Source organism: Gigantopelta aegis, chromosome 8, assembly GCF_016097555.1.
Source record: "Gigantopelta aegis isolate Gae_Host chromosome 8, Gae_host_genome, whole genome shotgun sequence".
Classification (NCBI taxonomy): Eukaryota; Metazoa; Mollusca; class Gastropoda; order Neomphalida; family Peltospiridae; genus Gigantopelta; species Gigantopelta aegis.
Window position 1 is genome coordinate 71,076,068 of NC_054706.1, and position 27,688 is coordinate 71,103,755.

General features: G+C 40.7%; 1 protein-coding gene across 3 annotated transcripts in view; it reads right to left on the reverse strand.

The window, feature by feature from the left end:
• Positions 1-1,394: 1,394 nt before the first annotated feature.
• The window catches only part of LOC121378832 (exportin-6-like), a 48,667-nt gene continuing 22,373 nt past the window's right edge, over positions 1,395-27,688 (reverse strand). For 2 of the 3 annotated variants that reach the window (XM_041507167.1, XM_041507169.1), the window contains 11 exons: positions 26,964-27,114; positions 25,814-25,960; positions 24,886-25,075; positions 22,109-22,264; positions 13,750-13,864; positions 10,979-11,038; positions 9,662-9,773; positions 8,953-9,108; positions 7,536-7,634; positions 5,540-5,770; positions 1,395-4,911 (listed from right to left, as the gene is read on the reverse strand). In XM_041507167.1, coding sequence (XP_041363101.1) covers positions 4,810-4,911; positions 5,540-5,770; positions 7,536-7,634; positions 8,953-9,108; positions 9,662-9,773; positions 10,979-11,038; positions 13,750-13,864; positions 22,109-22,264; positions 24,886-25,075; positions 25,814-25,960; positions 26,964-27,114 — 1,519 coding nt within the window. In that variant the 3' untranslated portion in view covers positions 1,395-4,809. Of the gene's footprint in view, positions 4,912-5,539; positions 5,771-5,936; positions 6,213-7,535; positions 7,635-8,952; positions 9,109-9,661; positions 9,774-10,978; positions 11,039-13,749; positions 13,865-22,108; positions 22,265-24,885; positions 25,076-25,813; positions 25,961-26,963; positions 27,115-27,688 lie in introns of those variants that run through there. The other variant, XM_041507168.1, reaches the window with a different exon arrangement.

Here is a 27,688-nt window from a genome sequence, read left to right on the forward strand (position 1 = left end):
CATATATATATGTAACTATATGTAAATCACCACACCAGACAAGCAATCTCCTGTTGCTATGACATACACTAATTTGCATATTCAAAATGACCTTTATTGATATAAATAATATAAGAAATACAAAAAGCTATGTTGATATTTGAATAGAAATAATTATGAAGCTGGAATTATACTTGACAAGACAAATTAAGATACAAAATGCACGGTACATTCACCATAACACCAATTCTTTTTGAATGCTGAGATTTTTCCACACAGACGGTGGGCCCTAATTCAATTTTCATAGTAAACCCCCCCCCCCCCCCCCCCCCCCACCCCCCCCCCCCCCAAATTTTTAAAGTCACCATAAAATCAACGAAGTATGACTGAAAATACATCAGGCTAGATCACGTTTTACTCGGATTTAAAATCAATATTTTTCATTAAAGCACGAATCGCAAATACTGCATTAATGTAAAGTGTAACTCCTCTAAACCGGACACCCTCGGGACCAAGTAAAAAGTCTGGTATTAAGAGGTATCTGGTTTAGAGAGGTTCTCTTCTGTACAGATATTTACAGAGTGTCCGGTTTTGAGGGAATTTCGGTTTACAGAGTGTCCGGTTTTGAGAGGTTTCACTGTATATACTGAACAACAAAAGAAATGCAAATGTTAATTTAAATTTTAAAAATTTAATTTAATTGAATTTAAAATTATTCCGTTTGAATCCCATTAGTTTTTGTATTTATTAAAATTACCTGTGTTTTGTAAACATTTTTGGCCCATTTTCGCAATTATTTTTACAGAATTAATTAATTGTATCATGAACAAATATATATAGAAGGAAGGAAATGGTTTATCTAATGACGCACTCAACACACATTTTATTTATGGTCATATGGTGTCGGTCATTTGGTTAAGGAACACACAGATATTGAGGGAGGAAACCTGCTGTCGCCACTTCATGGGCTACTCTTTTCTATTAGCAGCAAGGGATCTTTTATATGCACCATCCCACAGACAGGATAACACATACCATGGCCTTTGATATACCAGTTGTGGTGCCCTGGCTGAAGCAAGAAATAGCCCAATGGGCCCATCGATAAGGAAATATATATAGGTTATTTACCAGTGTTTTTCGGTATCATCAATATTATATATTAGAAATAAAAATTGTTATTATGCGAGCCTCTGTCAAAGTTATGCACTTTTTGTTCTTGTTATTTATTATATGACCATCTACTGTCAACAGTTGCATTGTATGGTCAAGTTTACCAAGGCCATCTTCAAAGTAACTTTTAACATGATGGTACAAACAACAGACAATCCTTGTTATTTAATTGATATTGTAAGATAATAATTTAAACAAGAAATATAACCCAAACATTTGCAGGTACAAATTAACAACAAAAGAACTTTTTACCTTTGAACACTTTTAAGTATGAGGAAGAATATCAAAATGGTCTGTCTTAAAATTATATTAATTAAAAAGTTCTGCATTAAAACATGCATTAATTAACACAAACCTGTTTTATGTTTCATCAACAATTACAAATACATGTACTTACAAAAATAGACACATTCCATGACATGGAATGAATAAGTTATTTTGCAAAATGCTTATTTTACACGCGTTCTACACACTGTATTCACTGAATAGAGAGGGCCAAATTTACAAAGCCTCTTGTCTTACACAAGTGTAACTACGTAAATTCACAATGCTTAAACACCTGCGGTTAGGAGAAACAGACTTAGTAATTTCAGCCCAAAAGTGTTGATTTTATATCAATTTCTCACAGGGACTTATAGCAAATAGTTCATTAGTGATAGGATATATATAAGATTTATAGCATATCACTGATGATAAACATGGCTGATTCTTGTGCCGACAGACATTTAGCCCACAGATGGTTACAGTTAAGTTAAGAACAGTTTAGAGTTCCTTAACCAGTTCGAACAGTCTGTTGACAAAAGGCCCAGGTACCGATGATGGAAAGATAAACAGTTTGCTACAAGTCCCTGTGATCTTTCTCTTGGCATTGGACTGGTTTGCTTGGCACCAGACTAATGCATCATAGCAAAACCATAATTGACAAAAAAATATGCAATACCCACTTGTCAACTCAAAACAAAATATGACTATCAGTATTTAATTGATCAGTTTTAAAGTACTTAAAGAAGTCTTTACCAGCCACTAATGTTAAAAATGTTTGTTCTTTACAGTATATAAGACTTGTTTGTCATTTTTGTGTGTGAAATTAATGCAAACTGTATAAAATTATGTTTGTGACTGTTATACACTAATAAATTCATTAACAAATTTTTATTTTAATTACAAACAAACATATCGTTAAAAATACATATAAATCAGTTCCCGACGTCCATTCCTTTATCTTTTTTTACAAAGATTTCAAAAGATAACATTCAATTTTTTCAGTTTCCAATAATAATAGTGTAAATCATATAACAGCGCAAAGTTTGTAATTATTTTAGAAAACAACCCCCCCCAAAAAAAAACCCCAACAGTTTGGAGCTAATACCTGATAAATTATGAATGGTTAAAATAAACAAGTTAGAGAATTATTTGAATAATTATGGATTTAACCCTGTCATAAGATTTGAATTTGAAGTGCTCCTGAAACCAAAGACTGTAGCACTGCGTGTTAGTCCTCGCTTGTCTTTGACCAGATACGTACTGCACATTTCTTACTTGCACACATTTCTACAAACAGGTGTATCACAGATATAGCTAGACATTCAAAAATAATCTTCAGCAATGACAGAACAGATCAAAGGTTATGTACACGGAAAACTAAAGCTATGTTTTTATCTTGATAAATACATTTTAAGAAAAACATCATCCAAATACAATATCCTAGCAAAACGATTTACCTTCATCCTTATACGAGACTCCAAATTAATCATCACTGCTGTATATTTTATTCAGTTCTATGTAAAATAATTTGATTCTATAAGTGAAATTTAGTGGTTTTTAATTATTTAAAAAAAAAAGATATATTACAGTTGAAACATTTGTTTTCTTTAAACAGAGCAAAACATATTGTCTGTCAATGTTACACAGAGTGGAGTGCAATCTTTAGTGGGTGGTTCACAGCCTCAAGTGGGGTGAGGGGTGAGGGACGGGGACACAAGCCATATTTTCCCCTTTATTTAAACAGTATAGGAGGGGGGGGGGGGGGGTGGGGGGCACAGCCCCAACACCCCATTTCTATTGGCCTGTTATAATAGATTTTTTGGGTATTTTCATCATATTCAAAATACACATAGTGTACATGTTCAATAACATAAGCCAATGTTATTGCATATTATAGTAAAAATCTCAATATTACAAACATAGGAAATGGGTGTACAATTTCTAACTTTTTTTTAAAATGTGGGTCACACGTTTAAAATATACTGTAAAATAAATTGTGTGTTTATGTATTTGATTTTCTTCAAGTCAAATGCACACTGAATGTTTTTCTACAGCACTTTTGACACAAACAACTTTGCCACATAGCTCTCCACATACGTAAAATAATCTTGCAGCACAATACCACAGCACTTATAGCACATAATACTGAAGCCATGTAAATGACTATCCAAATAAAAACATTTAATAATAATATTTATACCCATGGGAGGGCACACAGAACAGACATGGCAAGGTTAAACCTTAAAGACAGACTTAAAAAGTTTCACAAGAATGGGATGTGTTGTCTGTATATCCAGATAAAATATCCAACTTTGTGATAGGCTGTAAACCAGTACAGTAGTTTTCAAAAGGATGGCCAACAAAACCCAGCCATTAACTCCAAGTCCAGAATGATATTTTATCCTGCATCCATGATTTCTATTGACAGACTATGACGACGGATAAAGCAAAGTAAATGAGAGATAAAACTGCTGTTGCAGATCCAATAGTCCACTCTGTCTGAATCTGGCTAGGGAATTTTCATGCTATTTTAGGACTATGAAATCGTAAAACAATTGTAGACTATGACTTCACTACAGCACACGCCATAACTGACATCACAGCTTACGATAGTTTTTACGATTTCCTAGTGCTAAGAGAGCTTCAAAAATATGAAGCCAGATTTTCAAAGTGACTACCTGTACCCCATCTCTCCATTACAAAACAATCTAGCTGGTCACAGACTAAAGGTCAGATGCAACCACACTTTGTTTTGTCTTGTAACAGTGTAACTAATATTAAATTCCTGTAACACAAGCCAAGGGATGACTACCATACTTCTTTCTGTCTGATAACAGTGTAAATAATATTAAAACCTGTAACACAAGCCAAGGGATGACTACAACAATGACAGATTGTAGAACCTGTATTCTAACCAAAGTCAGTCTAATTATGAGGTAATCAAGTGACTAGTTTAATATTTGTGACATCATGCACAAAATATAATTTGTAACATCCTGCAATGTACACAGAACAGTGAATTTATTTCACAATGCTGAGGCAAACAATTATGTTCAACCATTTCTTATCATAATATAACAGAATACTGAATATATTTCCGTGCTTGGGTATGTTCAGTCATTTTCTTTGTCATATCTTAACATAAGATAGGTTGATATTGAACATGTCAATTTGGTTTTAACAATATTTATTTACCATTAGCCTACACATGCTGTTTTGGGACGGGCTAACAGGATTAAGACTACCTTAAGGCCTCTTCCTATATGTCATTTTGCTTTACTGGTGTTCAATGGTTTCCTCTATCATGTCCTGGTACACAGAAACCAGGATACTGGACAAGTCTTTTTCTGCCCTGTGTTGACAACAGAATATTGTTTTCCTTGTTGCACCAAGCATTCAGAACTGCACAGACCCCTCTGGGCGACTGTTGTTGATAAGGCGGTAATATCGGATATCGTTGATTAGTCGGCGAACATTCTGGGTGAATGAAGGTAAATCCTAAAAAAAACGTAACGGAAAGAAAACATTAATCAACGAAAAGTTTGATGTGTTTGCAATGCAAGGAGATGAATGAATTGACATGTATCTGTAATTATGATTAATGAAAAATTCACATAAAAACAGATCCTTAAATTTTAAACCCACACCACATATTAAAAAATAAAAATTACAATGTAAATAGAAAAGCTTCTTTACAAATTACCATCAAATTGTATCGATTAAATCTCCTTTTTGATAAATCGAGGCAACTGCTAGAAAAAACAAGGTAAACAATTTCAGAGCACTCCTGCCATTAGTGTGTGGATATTGCATATTGATTACTAGTAGCAATTTAGGTACAAATGTCTGAATATCGGATTAAATGAATTATCTAAATGTTTTCAAAGCTCAAACCATACACCTTTTTTAATAATATGAAACCAATGTTCATAGAACTGGGGAAGCAGGCTTACAGCTATAAACTAGATGCTGTAGACAAATACACACTGTTTGAATCAGACATCAAACTTTAGGTTTAAACTCATGATTCTTAGAATTCAAATAGAATCATGTCCCATGCTTGTAAAACTTAAAAAAAAAAAATTCAGTGAGATTAAATAATCTACACTAAGTGACAAATACCCACCTTTTCCAGCTTAAAGTTGTGTGTGAGTACTTTCTTCTGGTTGTCGTCGAGCCAGTCACAGCTGGACAGGAAGTGCGGGAGAAAGGTCGTGTAGAAACCGTCAAAGTCGACGGCGGCCATATTGTAGACCATGATGACGATCTCCTCCTGCAGCAGGTCATGTGACCTCTGGACCAGAACCTGAATTAGGACCTGCAGAAATTGGGCCAACATCAACTTCCGGAATATCACCTGAAACAAAAACACACTGTGAATTATAAATGTATGTGCAGAATCTGGGCCAACATCAACTTCCGGAATATCACCTGAAACAAAAACACACTGTGAATTATAAATGTATGTGCAGAAACTGGGCCAACATCAACTTCCGGAATATCACCTGAAACAAAAACACTGTGAATTATAAATGTATGTGCAGAATCTGGGCCAACATCAACTTCCGGAATATCACCTGAAACAAAAACACACTGTGAATTATAAATGTATGTGCAGAAACTGGGCCAACATCAACTTCCGGAATATCACCTGAAACAAAAACACACTGTGAATTATAAATGTATGTGCAGAATCTGGGCCAACATCAACTTCCGGAATATCACCTGAAACAAAAACACACTGTGAATTATAAATGTATGTGCAGAATCTGGGCCAACATCAACTTCCGGAATATCACCTGAAAAAAAAAAACACTGTGAATTATAAATGTATGTGCATGAAACTGGGCCAACATCAACCCCGTCAAAGCTGGCTCACACATTCATTAATCTTTCTCATCTACTCAATGGGTAAGGTGTAAACCACTTGCACCAACCAGTGATCCATAACTGGTTCAACAAAGGCCATGGTTTGTGCTATCCTGCCTGTGGGAAGCGCAAATAAAAGATCCCTTGCTGCTAATCGGAAAGAGTAGCCCATGAAGTGGCGACAGTGGGTTTCCTCTCAAAATCTGTGTGGTCCTTAATCACATGTCTCATGCCATATAACCATAAATAAGATGTGTTGAGTGCATCGTTAAATAAAACATTTCTTTCTTTCTTTCTTTCTCATCTATCACCCTCTGCCTATCATTTTCATTATCTTAATATAAAAAACTTTCCAATTTCTCCTACGATTTCAATCTGTTTCCACCCTTTCTGTCAGTTTCCTCCAACTGTGTCTTCTGAGCTGTCCACACCATCACCTACCTGTCTCAACTTCCTCCACGGGTGCAGTCTCTGTGTATTTCCCTGCACCAACCTGGCATCCTCATCCTCTGCTGCTAATAAAGCTGGTCTGACCCACGGCACTAACGACCGCCGGTGGTAGGGGTGCATAGTAGGTGGTTACAAGTGCCTCTTAACAATGCCAGAAGTAACTACTGAACACTCCCCGAAATGGTCAGACTAAGCCCACAGCTAAAAGCTGATGGGGAACAGGTGTGTGGCACAGATAGCCACAAGAGACAAGCACCTGTCGCCGTTGGAGAAACAAGGACTGGGATGTGGATGTGGACAGCGAAAGAAGTTAAAAGATAGGAGTTGCCAGATCGGAAGAAATGAGATGGAATTCAAAGGAGAAGAAAAGAAAGGGGGCACTGGGATTAAAAAACCCCAAAAAAAACTTCCAGAATATGACCTGAAACAAAAACACACTGTGAATTACAAATGTATGTGCAGGAACTGGGACAACACCAACTTCCAGAATATCACCTGAAACAAAAACACACTGTGTATAAGTGTATGCGCAAGAATGGAGCAAACATTAGCTTTCGGAATATCACCTGAAACGAAACACATTCTACTTATATAGTTAATGGAACATACTAGTATATAGAGATTTAATAATTTTCACGTGAAGAAATTTGATGCTCTCATAGCGTAGTCAAATAATAAAATGGTACTCTATAAATTAGAGAACATTAGAAATTTTAGAAATCTGAAAAGTAACCAGCTTATAACATACAGCTTATCCACACTAAACTATTGTTTTTAAGAACTGAACAAGTACTAGTACAAACCTTGTGATAGAGTTTCCATTTAGAGTTCATAATTTCTAGCGATTCGAGATTCTGTTTAAATACTGTGATGTCAGACTGAAGGAATGATTGTCCATAGGCCTGAAAATAAAAAATACTGGCATTAAATCGGCATCATTTTAAATAGCACAACATATCTATCATGGTGACTTAACAAAACTTGGGACAGGCTTTGCTATATGCTTGTTGGCCAATCAAAGACCACAAGACAAAACTTGGGACAGGCTTTGCTATATGCTTGTTGGCCAATCAAAGACCACAAGACAAAACTTGGGACAGGCTTTGCTATATGCTTGTTGGCCAATCAAAGACCACAAGACAAAACTTGGGACAGGCTTTGCTATATGCTTGTTGGCCAATCAAAGACCACAAGACAAAACTTGGGACAGGCTTTGCTATATGCTTGTTGGCCAATCAAAGACCACAAGACAAAACTTGGGACAGGCTTTGCTATATGCTTGTTGGCCAATCAAAGACCACAAGACAAAAGTGAAATGTTTAAACCTAAATGGCTGCATCTTATATTTTATTAACTGAGTGATAAAATATTATTGTAAATACTGTAAGTGATGTCTATTATTAAAAAAAAAAAGTATTTGTCTCCAAAAAGAGTCCAATGGTTTGACTGCACATGTACTTCTTTGCTTCTTTTCGTGTATCTTCTTTCAAAATCCTGTTGTATATAATACTCTTTTCCTCAATTTGAATGTTATTGAAATAAATTTGTATATAAATTTTATATGTACACATTACTATTACATTATAGTTATATAACTGTCGCCACAATTTTGCTGTTGTGCCCAATCCTTTTGTTTATGCAATAAAACAGGTTTTCAATCAATTAAGAGATAGAGTTAATTTTATTTATTTGTGATATTTTTTTCCCTGTGGATAAATAAATTATAACAACTGACTGGATAGTAGAACAAGCATTTTGAGAGTACTGCTAAAGCAGTACATGTCCCCTACTAGATCTCCTAAATTCAAGGGCCATACCTTTGTGAAAAGTGGGTAAATCACCATCAAAGTTATCAATAACAGGATATGATAAAGTTATATACAAAATTTCATCTCAATATCTTCAGGCATTGCAAAACAAAGGTCCAGAAACTAATTTTTATATCTCCTAAGTTCAAGGGCCATAACTCTGTCAAAAATGGGTAAATCACAATTAAAGTCAAACTTGATCTCTAATGGTACATGATAAAGCTATACAAAAAATTTCAGATAGACAGACAGACAGACAGACAGACAGAACCTATAGTCCCCTCCGGTTGGTCCGATAGGGACCAATAATCTATGATAGTATATCTACTAATAATTCATTATTATTATTATTACAGTGACAGCTCACAATATTTACATGTACCGAAGTGCTACGTAAAGAAACGTGATAAACCTGCATGATGGCCACGAACTGTGGCTCATTGTCAAGCTGCTCGGCCTCATTCTGAAGAGCGGATATCACCGACCCCTTGAAGAAGTAGCGCCAGTTGTGAATCACCAGCTCGTGAAGCAGCTTGTAAAACACAACCTTTATGTCTGGCGAAGGTCTCTGTAAAAAACCCCACACATTTTCTCTTATTTAAAAACAATCTTTATTAAATAAAACAACAGTGTTCGAAATAAGCACTTGTCTGTTTGTCCTGACAAGTGAAAATATGCTCAGACAAGCAAAATGTATCTCAATGGTTGTCCAGTGGACAAGTAAAAATGTTCAATGCAGTTTAATTTTGAGAAATCAAAAATGCAGTCCTTGTACTTGAATAAAACAAATTATTTATTATAAAGTGAAAATATTGAAGGATAAGCAGCTTTCTAGATGTACTTGTCTGGTGGACAAATGAAAAATTCTGCTTATTTCTATCGCTGATCAAGGTATGAAATTTTCGGTGTAATAGCTATCCACAAAAACAGGTATTAGAGCAGTCAAGTTCACAATAAAAGGATCACTAAATTTGTTTTACAGATTGACAAAAATGATTCTATAAATCACAAATTGCAACTATAAGTTATGAAATTTTCTGCAATAGATTATTTATAAAGACTAGGGGAGTCTACATGTGCAAGTTGATCTACAGTATCGGTATAATACACAATGTACTCACTTGAGCAATAATTGGATAAACCTGGTCAAGACAAATGGTCAACACTTGCGGCAAGAAAGCCTTGAACGAAGAACCTGGTTCCTCAACAATCAGCTGTAACAATTTCAGAAACCTGAAGGAGAGGACGTAAATATACAGTATACACGTATTGTCATCATCATCGTAAATATACAGTACACACATATTGTCATCATCATCATCATCGTAAATATACAGTACACATATTGTCATAATGATGATGATCATCATCATCGTAAATATACAGTATACACGTATTGTCATCATCATCATCGTTGTCGTCATCAATATACAGTATACATTTATTATCATCATCATCATCGTCATCATCAATATACAGTATATATTTATTGTCATCATCATCATCGTCGTCGTCAATATACAGCATACATTTATTGTTGTCATCATCATCGTCGTCGTTAATATACAGTATACATTTATTAATGTCATCATCATAATCATCATCATCGTCAATATACAGTATACATTTATTAATGTCATCATCATAATCATCATCATCGTCAATATACAGTATACATTTATTAATGTCATCATCATAATCATCATCATCGTCAACATACAGTATACATTTATTGTAGTCATCATCCTCATCATCAAAATATACATTTATTATTGTCATCATTATCATCATTGTCAATAAACAGTATACATTTATTATTGTCATCATCATCAAAATTTCACCACCTACTTCTCAATGTAATATTTTCAGTATGTGGAAAACATTCTACTGGGTTACAAACTCATTCATGATCTATCTAAACCATTCTGAGTTACAATATTGACATTATTTATATATAAGTATTGAGAATAGACTACGTAGTGATTTATTAATGATCTTACACAGATTAATTGGTCCTAGATAATGGTGTCTCTTTTGAGATAATAATAAAGACATCTCTTTTGAGATAATAATAGACACACTAAACACATTTTTATTGATGGTTATATTGTGTCAGACATATGGTTATGGACCACACAGATACTGTGATAGGAAACCTGCTGTCGCACTTCATAGGCTACTCTTTTCGATTAGCAGCAAGGGTTCTTTTATTTGCACATTCCCACAGACAGAGTAGTACAAACCATGGCCTTTGATATACCAGTCGTGATGCACTGGCTGGTACAAGAAATAGCCCAATGGGCCCAATGACAAGGATCCATCCCAGACCGACCGCACATCAAACCAGCACTTTACTACGGGGCTTCGTCCCGCCCTTGAATACTTATATACACATAATTCTGTGTTTGAAATGAGGTTAATATGCCCTAATATCTTACTTCTCAACCACACTAATACTGGCACTGCTTCCTTGCTGGATTATATTAGCCAACTGGTCCCTGAAAAGAAAACAAAAAAAAGGGTAAAATTTCAAATATAAAACTGAAAACATAAAAACAACAGCTAATGGTTAAAAGAGAATTAAAAAAAGGCCAATGTAATCTGCACCTGTCCTTCCATTTCTAAATATTTTTAAAACAGCAATAAACAGGAGAAAAAGAAGTTTGTTTTGTTTAATGACACTACTAGAGCACACTAATTTATTAATCATCGGCTATTGGATGTCAAACATTTGGTAATTTTGACATATAGTCTTAAATATACTCTTCAAAAAAAGAAACGCAAAAGGGTACAAATGGGTTATAACTCCGATTTTATGTTTCCTACCGGTTCATGCTTTGTGAATATAAGGTCATTGCATGTCCCAAACACATTCCCACGGTTACATTCGATAAAACGCAGTTACTGTACAATAAAGTTCCAAAATGTGAATATTCGCAAAAACGCAGCCACGTGCAAACCATGTCACCACTGCACGTGCGTTGTCTGCACGTGCAACATGAACACCGACAGTATAAAAGTGCAGGGTGTTCGCTTGCCTGGCCTCTGTATTTGGCCGACAGTTGACAATCCAGGACATGCCACGTCTCAGTGAACCGCAGAGAAACAATGCCATCGGCCGACTAGACGCAGGCGAATCCAGAACGGCCGTTGCCAGGGCATTCCATGTGTCCCCAAGCACCATCTCCAGACTGTGGGACCGTTACCAGCAACATGGATCAACACGTGACCTCCCTAGATCCGGTCGACCACGGGTCACTACCCCCGGGCAGGACCGCTACATCCGGGTACGCCAACTTCGGGAACGATTGACTACTGCCACCTCCACAGCCGCAGCAATACCAGGTTTGCGCAGGATATCCGACCAGACCGTACGGAACCGCCTACGTGAGGTAGGAATTCGTGCCAGCCGTCCAGTTCGAGGTGTCATCTTAACACCACAACACCGTCGACTCCGACTGCAGTGGTGCCAGATTCATCGACAATGGCCTCAACTGCGATGGAGACAGGTGTGGTTCAGTGACGAGTCCCGATTTCTGCTCTGACGTCATGATGGAAGATTTCGCGTGTATAGGCGTCGTGGTGAACGTTATGCGGCAAACTGCGTGCAGGAAGTGGACAGATTCGGCGGGGGTAGTGTCATGGTGTGGGCAGCCATCTCACACACTGGCAGAACTGACCTGGTCCACGTGCAGGGCAACCTGAATGCACAGGGCTACATTGACCAGATCCTCCGGCCACACATCGTTCCAGTTATGGCCAAGGCCAACGCAGTGTTCCAACATGACAACGCCAGGCCTCACACAGCACGTCTCACAACGGCTTTCCTACAGAACAACAACATTAATGTCCTTCCTTGGCCATCGATATCACCGGATTTGAACCCAATTGAGCATCTATGGGACGAGTTGGACCGACGCCTCCGACAGCGACAACCGCAGCCCCAGACCCTGCCCGAGCTGGCAGCAGCCTTGCAGGCCGAGTGGGCCACCATCCCCCGGGACGTCATCCGTACTCTGGTTGCTTCAATGGGCAGGCGGTGCCAGGCAGTTGTCAACACACGCGGAGGCCACACCCGGTATTGACTCCAGATGACCTTGACCTTGGTGGTGTGTCCTATCACTTACTCACAATGGACTAGAGTGAATTGTGAACAATCCTGCAACATTTGGTAATTATCGGACTCACCATTCAATAATTAAATCAATTCTCCAAATGTTACGACAATGTGGTTTTGCGTTTCTTCTTTTGAAGAGTATAGATAGGAAACCTGCTACATTTTTCCATTAGTAGCAAGAGACCTTTTATCTGCACCATCTCACACAGGATAGCACATACCATGGCCTTTGATATACCAGTCATGGTGCACTTGCCACCGACGAGTAATAAACAAAGACAAATATCTGCTTATAAACATAGACAGATATTTGCTTAACTACAGCTATCTGTTGTGTAACAAATGGTTATTTTGACATTTGGTGCAAACAGAAAACCTGCCGATGCCACAATGGCTCCTGATGTAGAAAACAGCAAGGGATCTTTTATATACATTTTTCAACAGACAGAACAGCCCAATATTTGATGCATCAATTGTGAGGGACAGAAAAGTTTGTTTGTTTTGTTTAACGACACCACTAGAGTACATTGATTTATTAATCATCAGCTACTGAATGTCAAACATTTGTTAATTCTGACACAAAGTCATCAGAGGAAACCCGCTAGAGTTTTCCTAATGCAGCAAGGGATCTTTTATATGCACCATCCTAGACAGGAAAGTACATACCACGGCCTTTGACCAATTGTGGCACTCTGGTTGGAGCGAAAAAAAACCCAGTAATGGACTGGATCCACCGTTGTGGTTTGATCCCGCGACCCATGCACCTCAAGAGAGCACTCAACCGACTGAGCTGAATCCCACCACTTGTGTGGGACAGAAACAACTGGCCACCAACATACATTCCAACCTTTATAATAAATGATTAATCCACAAAGCTAAGTCAGCACCACCACAACTCAGTTACATAGGTGCTGGTGTAATTGAAGGCTTTATGAGGTAGGAAGAACAAAGATCATCTTCTTTTTTGTTTTGATGGGATTATTCATAACCTTATAGATTTTTGTTTTAGTCCATTTAATAATTATGCACTGGTGTTTGTTTTTAATGAATGCATAATGGAATCAAGCACAAAGTAACAGAGACCAAACTTACCTAGTGAAAAGTGCGACAAACGTTCGTAAAGCATTCTCTGTGAATGGTACACCCATCTGAACACGAAGGCCTTGGAAAAGCGCCAGAAAGAAACTCATCATTTCATCAATGATATCTGAAACAATTTCAAATAGAAGTAATGAGAAAGCACAATATCCATGTCACACATTATCAACAGGCAAAACACACTTAACACTTAGTAAAGTGACATTTTAATGTTCAGGGATTTAACCAGGTGTTCTGTGGGTCCGAACATAGGCTCCTTCCCAAAAAGAAAATTCCCAATTTCTAAGCTAAAAATTCCCAATATACATATTTAATTATGTCCATTCTAATAAATTTATTTAACAGTGGTGTACTGCATCGTTTAGTGGGCTGACAAAAAATGGGAATCTCTGCTCTAAGATACACCCAGCACGCTGCTTTCACTGGAGTAAATGGAATCTCTGCCCTAACCTACACCCAGCACCCTGCTTTCACTGGAGTAAACGGGAATCACCACTCTAAGCTACACCTTACACACTGCTTTCACTGGAGTAAACGGGAATCACCACTCTAAGCTACTCCTTACACGCTGCTTTCACTGGAGTAAATGGGAATCACCACTCTAAGCTACACCTTGCACCCCGCTTTCACTGGAGTAAACGGGAATCACCACTCTAAGCTACACCTTCCACACTGCTTTCACTGGAGTAAACGGGAATCACCGCTCTAAGCTACACCTTGCACCCTGCTTTCACTGGAGTAAACGGGAATCACCACTCTAAGCTACACCTTGCACCCTGCTTTCACTGGAGTAAACGGGAATCACCGCTCTAAGCTACACCTTACATGCTGCTTTCACTGGAGTAAACGGGAATCTCTGCCCTAACCTACACCCAGCACCCTGCTTTCACTGGAGTAAACGGGAATCACCACTCTAAGCTACACCTTACACACTGCTTTCACTGGAGTAAACGGGAATCACCACTCTAAGCTACTCCTTACACGCTGCTTTCACTGGAGTAAATGGGAATCACCACTCTAAGCTACACCTTGCACCCCGCTTTCACTGGAGTAAATGGGAATCACCACTCTAAGCTACACCTTACACACTGCTTTCACTGGAGTAAACGGGAATCACCGTTCTAAGCTACACCTTACACACTGCTTTCACTGGAGTAAACGAGAATCACCGCTCTAAGCTACACCTTGCACCCTGCTTTCACTGGAGTAAACGGGAATCACCGCTCTAAGCTACACCTTGCACCCTGCTTTCACTGGAGTAAACGGGAATCACCGCTCTAAGCTACACCTTGCACCCTGCTTTCACTGGAGTAAACGGGAATCACCGCTCTAAGCTACACCTTGCACCCCGCTTTCACTGGAGTAAACGGGAATCACCGCTCTAAGCTACACCTTGCACCCCGCTTTCACTGGAGTAAACGGGAATCACCACTCTAAGCTACACTTTGCACCCTGCTTTCACTGGAGTAAACGGGAATCACCGCTCTAAGCTACACCTTACACACTGCTTTCACTGGAGTAAACGGGAATCACCATTCTAAACTACACCATACACACTGCTTTCACTGGAGTAAATGAGAATCACCGTTCTAAGCTACACCTTGCACCCTGCTTTCACTGGAGTAAACGGGAATCAATGCTCTAAGCTACACCTTGCACCCTGCTTTCACTGGAGTAAATGGGAATCACCACTCTAAGCTACACCTTGCACCCCGCTTTCACTGGAGTAAACGGGAATCAATGCTCTAAGCTACTCCTTACACGCTGCTTTCACTGGAGTAAATGGGAATCACCACTCTAAGCTACACCTTGCACCCCGCTTTCACTGGAGTAAACGGGAATCACCACTCTAAGCTACACCTTACACACTGCTTTCACTGGAGTAAACGGGAATCACCGTTCTAAGCTACACCTTACACCCTGCTTTCACTGGAGTAAACGAGAATCACCGCTCTAAGCTACACCTTGCACCCTGCTTTCACTGGAGTAAACGGGAATCACCGCTCTAAGCTACACCTTGCACCGCTTTCACTGGAGTAAACGGGAATCACCGCTCTAAGCTACACCTTACACACTGCTTTCACTGGAGTAAACGGGAATCACCACTCTAAGCTACACCTTGCACCCCACTTTCACTGGAGTAAACGGGAATCATCACTCTAAGCTACACCTTACACACTGCTTTCACTGGAGTAAACGGGAATCACCGCTCTAAGCTACACCTTACACACTGCTTTCACTGGAGTAAACGGCAATCACCGCTCTAAGCTACACCTTACACACTGCTTTCACTGGAGTAAACGGGAATCACCGCTCTAAGCTACACCTTACACACTGCTTTCACTGGAGTAAATGGGAATCACTGCTCTAAGCTACACCTTACACACTGCTTTCACTGGAGTAAACGGGAATCACTGCTCTAAGCTACACCTTACACACTGCTTTCACTGGAGTAAACGGGAATCACTGCCCTAAGCTACTCCTTGCACCTTGCTTTCACTGGAGTAAACGGGAATCACTGCTCTAAGCTATACCTTGCACCCCGCTTTCACTGGAGTAAACGGGAATCACCACTCTAAGCTACACCTTCCACACTGCTTTCACTGGAGTAAACGGGAATCACCGCTCTAAGCTATACCTTGCACCCTGCTTTCACTGGAGTAAACGGGAATCACCACTCTAAGCTACACCTTGCACCCTGCTTTCACTGGAGTAAACGGGAATCAATGCTCTAAGCTACACCTGACACCCTGCTTTCACTGGAGTAAACGGGAATCACCACTCTAAGCTACACCTTACACGCTGCTTTCATTGGAGTAAACGGGAATCACCACTCTAAGCTACACCTTACACACTGCTTTCACTGGAGTAAACGGGAATCACCGCTCTAAGCTACAGCTTACACCCTGCTTTCACTGGAGTAAACGGGAATCACCGCTCTAAGCTACACCTTACACGCTGCTTTCACTGGAGTAAACGGGAATCTCTGCCCTAACCTACACCCAGCACCCTGCTTTCACTGGAGTAAATGGGAATCACCACTCTAAGCTACACCTTACACACTGCTTTCACTGGAGTAAACGGGAATCACCACTCTAAGCTACACCTTGCACCCCGCTTTCACTGGAGTAAACGGGAATCAATGCTCTAAGCTACTCCTTACACGCTGCTTTCACTGGAGTAAATGGGAATCACCACTTTAAGCTACACCTTGCACCCCGCTTTCACTGGAGTAAACGGGAATCACCACTCTAAGCTACACCTTACACACTGCTTTCACTGGAGTAAACGGGAATCACCGTTCTAAGCTACACCTTACACACTGCTTTCACTGGAGTAAACGAGAATCACCGCTCTAAGCTACACCTTGCACCCTGCTTTCACTGGAGTAAACGAGAATCACCGCTCTAAGCTACACCTTGCACCCTGCTTTCACTGGAGTAAACGGGAATCACCGCTCTAAGCTACACCTTGCACCGCTTTCACTGGAGTAAACGGGAATCACCGCTCTAAGCTACACCTTACACACTGCTTTCACTGGAGTAAACGGGAATCACCACTCTAAGCTACACCTTGCACCCCACTTTCACTGGAGTAAACGGGAATCATCACTCTAAGCTACACCTTACGCACTGCTTTCACTGGAGTAAACGGGAATCACCGCTCTAAGCTACACCTTACACACTGCTTTCACTGGAGTAAACGGGAATCACCGCTCTGAGCTACACCTTACACACTGCTTTCACTGGAGTAAACGGCAATCACCGCTCTAAGCTACACCTTACACACTGCTTTCACTGGAGTAAATGGGAATCACCACTCTAAGCTACACCTTGCACCCTGCTTTCACTGGAGTAAACGGGAATCACCGCTCTAAGCTACACCTTACATGCTGCTTTCACTGGAGTAAACGGGAATCTCTGCCCTAACCTACACCCAGCACCCTGCTTTCACTGGAGTAAACGGGAATCACCACTCTAAGCTACACCTTACACACTGCTTTCACTGGAGTAAACGGGAATCACCACTCTAAGCTACTCCTTACACGCTGCTTTCACTGGAGTAAATGGGAATCACCACTCTAAGCTACACCTTGCACCCCGCTTTCACTGGAGTAAATGGGAATCACTGCTCTAAGCTACACCTTACACACTGCTTTCACTGGAGTAAACAGGAATCACTGCTCTAAGCTACACCTTACACACTGCTTTCACTGGAGTAAACGGGAATCACTGCCCTAAGCTACTCCTTGCACCTTGCTTTCACTGGAGTAAACGGGAATCACTGCTCTAAGCTATACCTTGCACCCCGCTTTCACTGGAGTAAACGGGAATCACCACTCTAAGCTACACCTTCCACACTGCTTTCACTGGAGTAAACGGGAATCACCGCTCTAAGCTATACCTTGCACCCTGCTTTCACTGGAGTAAACGGGAATCACCACTCTAAGCTACACCTTGCACCCTGCTTTCACTGGAGTAAACGGGAATCAATGCTCTAAGCTACACCTGACACCCTGCTTTCACTGGAGTAAACGGGAATCACCACTCTAAGCTACACCTTACACGCTGCTTTCATTGGAGTAAACGGGAATCACCACTCTAAGCTACACCTTACACACTGCTTTCACTGGAGTAAACGGGAATCACCGCTCTAAGCTACAGCTTACACCCTGCTTTCACTGGAGTAAACGGGAATCACCGCTCTAAGCTACACCTTACACGCTGCTTTCACTGGAGTAAACGGGAATCTCTGCCCTAACCTACACCCAGCACCCTGCTTTCACTGGAGTAAATGGGAATCACCACTCTAAGCTACACCTTACACACTGCTTTCACTGGAGTAAACGGGAATCACCACTCTAAGCTACACCTTGCACCCCGCTTTCACTGGAGTAAACGGGAATCACCACTCTAAGCTACACCTTGCACCCCACTTTCACTGGAGTAAACGGGAATCATCACTCTAAGCTACACCTTACACACTGCTTTCACTGGAGTAAACGGGAATCACCGCTCTAAGCTACACCTTACACACTGCTTTCACTGGAGTAAACGGGAATCACCGCTCTAAGCTACACCTTACACACTGCTTTCACTGGAGTAAACGGCAATCACCGCTCTAAGCTACACCTTACACACTGCTTTCACTGGAGTAAACGGGAATCACCGCTCTAAGCTACACCTTACACACTGCTTTCACTGGAGTAAATGGGAATCACTGCTCTAAGCTACACCTTACACACTGCTTTCACTGGAGTAAACAGGAATCACTGCTCTAAGCTACACCTTACACACTGCTTTCACTGGAGTAAACGGGAATCACTGCCCTAAGCTACTCCTTGCACCTTGCTTTCACTGGAGTAAACGGGAATCACTGCTCTAAGCTATACCTTGCACCCCGCTTTCACTGGAGTAAACGGGAATCACCACTCTAAGCTACACCTTCCACACTGCTTTCACTGGAGTAAACGGGAATCACCGCTCTAAGCTATACCTTGCACCCTGCTTTCACTGGAGTAAACGGGAATCACCACTCTAAGCTACACCTTGCACCCTGCTTTCACTGGAGTAAACGGGAATCAATGCTCTAAGCTACACCTGACACCCTGCTTTCACTGGAGTAAACGGGAATCACCACTCTAAGCTACACCTTACACGCTGCTTTCATTGGAGTAAACGGGAATCACCACTCTAAGCTACACCTTACACACTGCTTTCACTGGAGTAAACGGGAATCACCGCTCTAAGCTACAGCTTACACCCTGCTTTCACTGGAGTAAACGGGAATCACCGCTCTAAGCTACACCTTACACGCTGCTTTCACTGGAGTAAACGGGAATCTCTGCCCTAACCTACACCCAGCACCCTGCTTTCACTGGAGTAAATGGGAATCACCACTCTAAGCTACACCTTACACACTGCTTTCACTGGAGTAAACGGGAATCACCACTCTAAGCTACACCTTGCACCCCGCTTTCACTGGAGTAAACGGGAATCAATGCTCTAAGCTACTCCTTACACGCTGCTTTCACTGGAGTAAATGGGAATCACCACTTTAAGCTACACCTTGCACCCCGCTTTCACTGGAGTAAACGGGAATCACCACTCTAAGCTACACCTTACACACTGCTTTCACTGGAGTAAACGGGAATCACCGTTCTAAGCTACACCTTACACACTGCTTTCACTGGAGTAAACGAGAATCACCGCTCTAAGCTACACCTTGCACCCTGCTTTCACTGGAGTAAACGAGAATCACCGCTCTAAGCTACACCTTGCACCCTGCTTTCACTGGAGTAAACGGGAATCACCGCTCTAAGCTACACCTTGCACCGCTTTCACTGGAGTAAACGGGAATCACCGCTCTAAGCTACACCTTACACACTGCTTTCACTGGAGTAAACGGGAATCACCACTCTAAGCTACACCTTGCACCCCACTTTCACTGGAGTAAACGGGAATCATCACTCTAAGCTACACCTTACACACTGCTTTCACTGGAGTAAACGGGAATCACCGCTCTAAGCTACACCTTACACACTGCTTTCACTGAAGTAAACGGGAATCACCGCTCTAAGCTACACCTTACACACTGCTTTCACTGGAGTAAACGGCAATCACCGCTCTAAGCTACACCTTACACACTGCTTTCACTGGAGTAAACGGGAATCTACACCTTACACTGCTTTCACTGGAGTAAACGGGAATCACTGCTCTAAGCTACACCTTACACACTGCTTTCACTGGAGTAAATGGGAATCACTGCTCTAAGCTACACCTTACACACTGCTTTCACTGGAGTAAACGGGAATCACTGCTCTAAGCTACACCTTACACACTGCTTTCACTGGAGTAAACGGGAATCTACACCTTACACTGCTTTCACTGGAGTAAACGGGAATCACTGCCCTAAGCTACTCCTTGCACCTTGCTTTCACTGGAGTAAACGGGAATCACTGCTCTAAGCTATACCTTACACCCCGCTTTCACTGGAGTAAACGGGAATCACTGCCCTAAGCTACTCCTTGCACCTTGCTTTCATTGGAGTAAACGGGAATCACTGCTCTAAGCTACACCTTACACCCCGCTTTCACTGGAGTAAACGGGAATCTACACCTTACACACTGCTTTCACTGGAGTAAACGAGAATCACTGCCCTAAGCTACACCTTGCACCCTGCTTTCACTGGAGTAAACGGGAATCACTGCCCTAAGCTACACCGTACACACTGCTTTCACTGGAGTAAACGGGAATCACCACTCTAAGCTACTCCTTATACCCTGCTTTCACTGGAGTAAACGAGAATCACCGCTCTAAGCTACACCTTGCACCCTGCTTTCACTGGAGTAAACGGGAATCACCGCTCTAAGCTACACCTTACACACTGCTTTCACTGGAGTAAACGGGAATCACCACTCTAAGCTACACCTTACACACTGCTTTCACTGGAGTAAACGGGAATCACCGCTCTAAGCTACACCTTGCATCCTGCTTTCACTGGAGTAAACGGGAATCACCACTCTAAGCTACATCTTACACACTGCTTTCACTGGAGTAAACGGGAATCACCATTCTAAACTACACCTTACACACTGCTTTCACTGGAGTAAACGAGAATCACCGCTCTAAGCTACACCTTGCACCCTGCTTTCACTGGAGTAAACGGGAATCAATGCTCTAAGCTACACCTGACACCATGCTTTCACTGGAGTAAACGGGAATCACCACTCTAAGCTACACCTTACACGCTGCTTTCATTGGAGTAAACGGGAATCACCACTCTAAGCTACACCTTACACACTGCTTTCACTGGAGTAAACGGGAATCACCGCTCTAAGCTACAGCTTACACCCTGCTTTCACTGGAGTAAACGGGAATCACCGCTCTAAGCTACACCTTACACGCTGCTTTCACTGGAGTAAACGGGAATCTCTGCCCTAACCTACACCCAGCACCCTGCTTTCACTGGAGTAAATGGGAATCACCACTCTAAGCTACACCTTACACACTGCTTTCACTGGAGTAAACGGGAATCACCACTCTAAGCTACACCTTACACACTGCTTTCACTGGAGTAAACGGGAATCACTGCTCTAAGCTACACCTTACACCCCGCTTTCACTGGAGTAAACGGGAATCTACACCTTACACACTGCTTTCACTGGAGTAAACGGGAATCACTGCCCTAAGCTACTCCTTGCACCTTGCTTTCACTGGAGTAAACGGGAATCACTGCTCTAAGCTACACCTTACACCCCACTTTCACTGGAGTAAACGGGAATCACTGCCCTAAGCTATTCCTTGCACCATGCTTTCACTGGAGTAAACGGGAATCTCTGCCCTATTATTACCTGGCTGCTGCATGAAGAGTGGAAACAAGGTGAGTGCGACTTGGATCGACTCCTGCAGGGACTGGAAACAAATCTGCTTGCTACGCACGACCTCCCCGGCGATCGACGTTATCCATTCCTCAAACATCTTCAGCGTTTCCTTAATCACAGGCTTTGCTGAGAAAAAATATATATTAATAAATACATTATGAAACCTTTTTTTAACAAAGCGATCATACCTCGACTGTATTTCCTTCTTTCTCTGTGAATTCTTGGAAATTCTACACTTAGATCCTGAACACTATAAATGACAAAACAACAGGAGGATCTAAATAAATGTTGTTCTATATTATTGTTCCTGCACAGCTTGTCGTGCGATATTCCAGCTGTATCAAACAGTAATGTCCCATACATATTTGATTATGGACTAAGTATAATGTGAGACAACATGTTGTTCTATACAGTAAATCACCTTGTTCCTGCATGGCCTTATCATGTGGTATTCTCACTGTATCACACACAGTAATGTCCCATACATATTTGATTATGTCGAATGTGAAATAACATGTTGTTCTATATAGTAAATCACCGTGTTCCTGCATGGCCGTATCATGTGGTATTCCCACTGTATCACACACAGTAATGTCCCATAAATATTTGATTATGTCTAATGTGAGACAACATGTTGTTCTATATAGTAAATCACCGTGTTCCTGCATGGCCGTATCATGTGGTATTCTCACTGTATCACACACAGTAATGTCCCATACATATTTGATTATGTCTAATGTGAGACAACATGTTGTTCTATATAGTAAATCACCGTGTTCCTGCATGGCCGTATCATGTGGTATTCCCACTGTATTACACACAGTAATGTCCCATACATATTTGATTATGTCTAATGTGAGACAACATGATATTCTATATAGTAAATCACCGTGTTCCTGCATGGCCTTATCATGTGGTATTCCCACTGTATCACACACAGTAATATCCCATAAATATCTGATTATGTCTAATGTGAGACAACATGTTATTCTATACAGAAAATCACCTTGTTCCTGCATGGCCTTATAGTGTGGTATTCCCTCTATATCACACACAGTAATGTCCGATACATATACTGACACACAATGAAAATGCAAAAACAACTTTTCATTGCAAATAACGACAAACTATTAATGAATTGACGGATAATGTAATATGACATTAATGACTGGTATTCATGAGATACATTCACGTGGAAACATGGCCAGTTATCATCAGTAATCGAGTTGCATTCGTAATCGAAAGGTTCAACACCCCCATATCAAGGTCAGTATCTGGTGTGTCCACCATTGGCCCGTGAGCATGCATGAAGACGACGGGGAAAAGATTGGCACACACATCTCAAATAAGCCACAGGAATGTTTCTCCACTCCTTCTGCAACGCCTGTGCAAGCTCAGTGACGTTACACGGTGGTGGCTGGTGGTGACGTACATGACGTCCTAACTCATCCCACATGTGTTCAATTGGGTTCAAATCCGGAGAAACAGCGGGCCAGTTCATAACGGTGATACCGGCTTGTTGCAGGAATGCCTGGGTAATTGTGGACGGGCATTGTCTTGTTGAAACAGAAGGGGACCTTCTGGTCTTCAGTGACGGTGCAAAAGTGGCTGGAGAATTGGTCTTAGAATAACGTCAACATAACACTGGGCTGTAAGGGCATTGTGGACAATGATGAGAACACTCCTGAAATCACAGTTGATTGTCCCCCATACCATCAGACAACCTCCGCCAAACCGATCACGTTCCCTCACACATCCGTCAGTGTACCGTTCATGGAGTCTCCTGTACACACGTGCTCTTCCATCGGCAAAGGAGACAGAGAAACGGTACTCATCTGAGAAAACAATGCTCCGGTAAAAGGCTGGTGGATGATTACCATTCTGGGGAGAAAACTGTAGTCTTGCAGCACGATGTTGCGGTGTCATGATGTTACTGTTGTACAGGCGTCTGCATCCGAGTCCAGCCGTTCTGAATTGACGGATGACTGTCATCGGATGAATATGCCTTCCATGACGTCCTATCGTGTTGCTTGCTGTCATCGTCGCAGTTCTGAACCGGTCACGGAGGTGGTGTCGTCGAATCTGCCGATCTTGGCGTGGGGTTGTAACGGGACATTGACCAGGTCGAGGTTGATCACGGACACTCCCGGTCTGTTGATGACGTTCAACAAGTCATCCAATAGTTGATGGATGGACTCTGAAGGTCCTAGCAACTTGGCTTTGCGAAGTCCCCTCTTGAACCATGCCCAACGTTCGCTCCCTTTGTTCTTTTCCGAGTCGTGGCATTCTTAATGTGACAAGGAATATGACACCGTTACAAGACTTTTATGTGTCCATATACTGGCATTTCACGTGCATTGCATGCAGCATGATTGAGCATGTAGTGAATGCATTTCACACCATTTTGTGTGTTTCTGCTATTGTATGTGTAACGAGAACAAAACCAGGATTAAAACCCAGACAAAAGTACCAATCAATGGCTTCCTCTCATAAATTATTATTTTAAGTCCAATAAATATATTTTTCATTAATCACAACAAAATATTGAAAAATATCTGTTTTGCATTTTCATTGTGTGTCAGTATATTTGATTATGTCTAATGTTAGACAACATGTTGTTCTGTACAGTAAATCACCTTGTTCCTGCATGGCCTTATCGTGTGATATTCCCACTGTATCACACACAGTAATGTCCCATACATATTTGATTATGTCTAATGTTAGACATGTTCTGTACAGTAAATCACCTTGTTCCTGCATGACCTTATTGTGTGATATAGCCGCTGTGTCCTTGAGTCGCAGGTACTGGCTGGCCAGCTGCTGGGTGAACTTGGCGTGGTGCTGAGACCGGTTTGCCCAGTCCTGCTCCGCGTCAGACAGGTTCGGCCATGGGAGGAGCAAATAGTGAGATAGAGATCGATAGAGCAGAAGGCGAGTCTGAAATAGTTAAAACAGGCATTTTGTTAGACTAGGTCCAACAACTTTTCTAATCTCCTGAAGTTCCAAGGGCCATAACTCTTGTCACAAAATAGGTAAATGGCCATGAACGTCGAACGTGATCTGTAATTGACATTCTGAGAGTACTGCTAAAGCAATACATGTATCCTACCAGGCCACACACATTTTGCTATCTCCTAAATTCAAGGGCCATAACTCTGTCAAAAATAGGTAAATTGCCATGAAAGTCGAACTTAAGTCTGTAATTGTACATGTACACCAAACTTCAGCTCAGTATGTTAAGGCATTAAGAGAAATAGTCAACAAAACAATATGTTGGACAGATGGACATGCAGACAAGGATGAAACCTATAGTCTGCTCTGGTTGGACCCATTGGGGACTAATAACACACTGAAGTAGATGTAGCTTGTGTTACTGCTTAATTTTAAACAACATTAACTGCTTTTAAAAATTATCCTTTCACATAAGAAAATTACGTATTTATAAACATTTTAAAGTGAGCAAAAGTTAAAAACATTTATCTCCTTAATGTGATTTTTGTTAGAAATAATACCAGTAGTGTAAAGATTAACAGTACATACTAACAAACATTTAGCCTACCTCTGGTTTAAACTGCCAGTATTAGTGAACATTTAGCATGTCATATATTATGTTTGAAGTGAACAGACTAGTTTACATTTGGCTTATCTCAAGTTGAAAGTGAACATATAGCCTACCTCTGGTTTAAAGTGACAGCACAAGCCATCTGTAGCACTGTTGTATAGCGACTGCATGCTCTCCAACTGAAGGAGGAAAGCAGGTCGTACTGTAGTTGTCAAGGAAACCAAAAGATGGGCAGCTGATTGGACAATTTTTTCAGGTGTCTGAAACAAAATATTTTTTATTTTGTATACATATTACAAACTAGCTAAAAAAAATATTTTGAAAAATTTAAACCAACACATACACCAAGAATACACTAAATTTGTTGATTAACACAACAACAAATAAACACCAATAAAGGAAGGAAGGAAATGTTTTATTTACGACGCACTCAACACATTTATTTATGGCTATATGGCGTCGGACATATAGTTAAGGACCACACAGATATTGAGAGAGGAAATCCGCTGTCGCCACTTTATGGGCTACTCTTTTCGATTAGCAGCAAGGGATCTTTTATATGCACCATCCCAAAGACAGAATAGTACATATCACGGCCTTTGTTACACTAGTTGTGGAGCACTGGCTGGAACGAGAAATAGCCCAATGGGCCCATCGACAGGAATCGTTCCTAGATCGATCGCACATCAGGCGAGCACTAAAACAAAGATGATGTTTGCTTTAACCAACTTTGGCCAAATGTCAAAAACAAATTAAAGAAATAAAAAACCCAAACAAGAATTCTCTAGAATTAAATTTCTTGGCTACCATTAAATATTCAATGCACTGTGATAAACATCCACAGGTGGATATATAAAACATATTTCAATGACCTTGGACTTACAGTTCGTGAGAAACTGATCTTTTTTTTTTAATGTTTTATTTAACGACACACTCAACACATTTTATTTACGGTTATATAAAGTCAGAATTATGGTTAAGGAAGGACCACACATATTGAGAGAGGAAACCCGCTGTCGCCACTTCATGGGCTCTCTTTTCGATTAGCAGCAAGGGATCTTTCATATGCACCATCCCAGACAGGATAGCACATAGCACGGCCTTTGATATACCAGTCGTGGTGCACTGGCTGGAACGAGAAATAGAAACTGATCTAAACACAAAACTTTTAACATTAAACCTTAATGCTTACGTTGACGCCATCGCCACCACTGCAGGAAAAGTAATACCTTTATGTTGCCGTTTTACTTTTTAGAGGCCTACCTGTTTGTGGAAAAGAGGCACAACAGAATCGGTCAAGGCAACAATGAGGTTAAAGAATTTCTCCTTCTCTTGATTAGTCCGCTGAGACTCGCTGTACAGCTGTGACATCCAGTGAGAATACGCCTTGATGCCAGCCAAAACCTGGGCATGACTGAAAACCAAACCATGTGCAAATGTACAAAACAACTTCTAACACAATAACTATTTGATTACAGATAGACATAATCAAGTCTATTTTTGACACTGAAAGTATAACAATACACAAGTGTTGTATTGTTTCTAGCCTGACTAGACTATTAATAAAGAGCCATTCTATTGTAATATTTCAGTCCCAGTCATTTAGTATGCTATATTATTACTATATTATTATGAGAAAGAAACAAAAAAAAGGTGCAGTTTATATGCAGTGGTTACCGTAAAATTCATAAATAAAGCACACCGTTTTATAAACCGCATCTTGCAATTCACAGTAAAAACAGTAGCAGCTTATAGGCCGAAAAATATGGTAGAATTAGTCAAACATGTATCACCAAAAAAAAACCACACTTCAAAAAAATAATAATATTGAAACATTTTGCTTCAAAAAAAGAGAAAAATCTTAAATATTAAGTTGAAAAAGGAAACACCAGAAAAACATGCAACTTGAAAATACTACACATCTGAAATACTAATTTGAAAAATACTCATGTGACAAAAATTAAAGCTTTGAAAAACTCATATTTGAA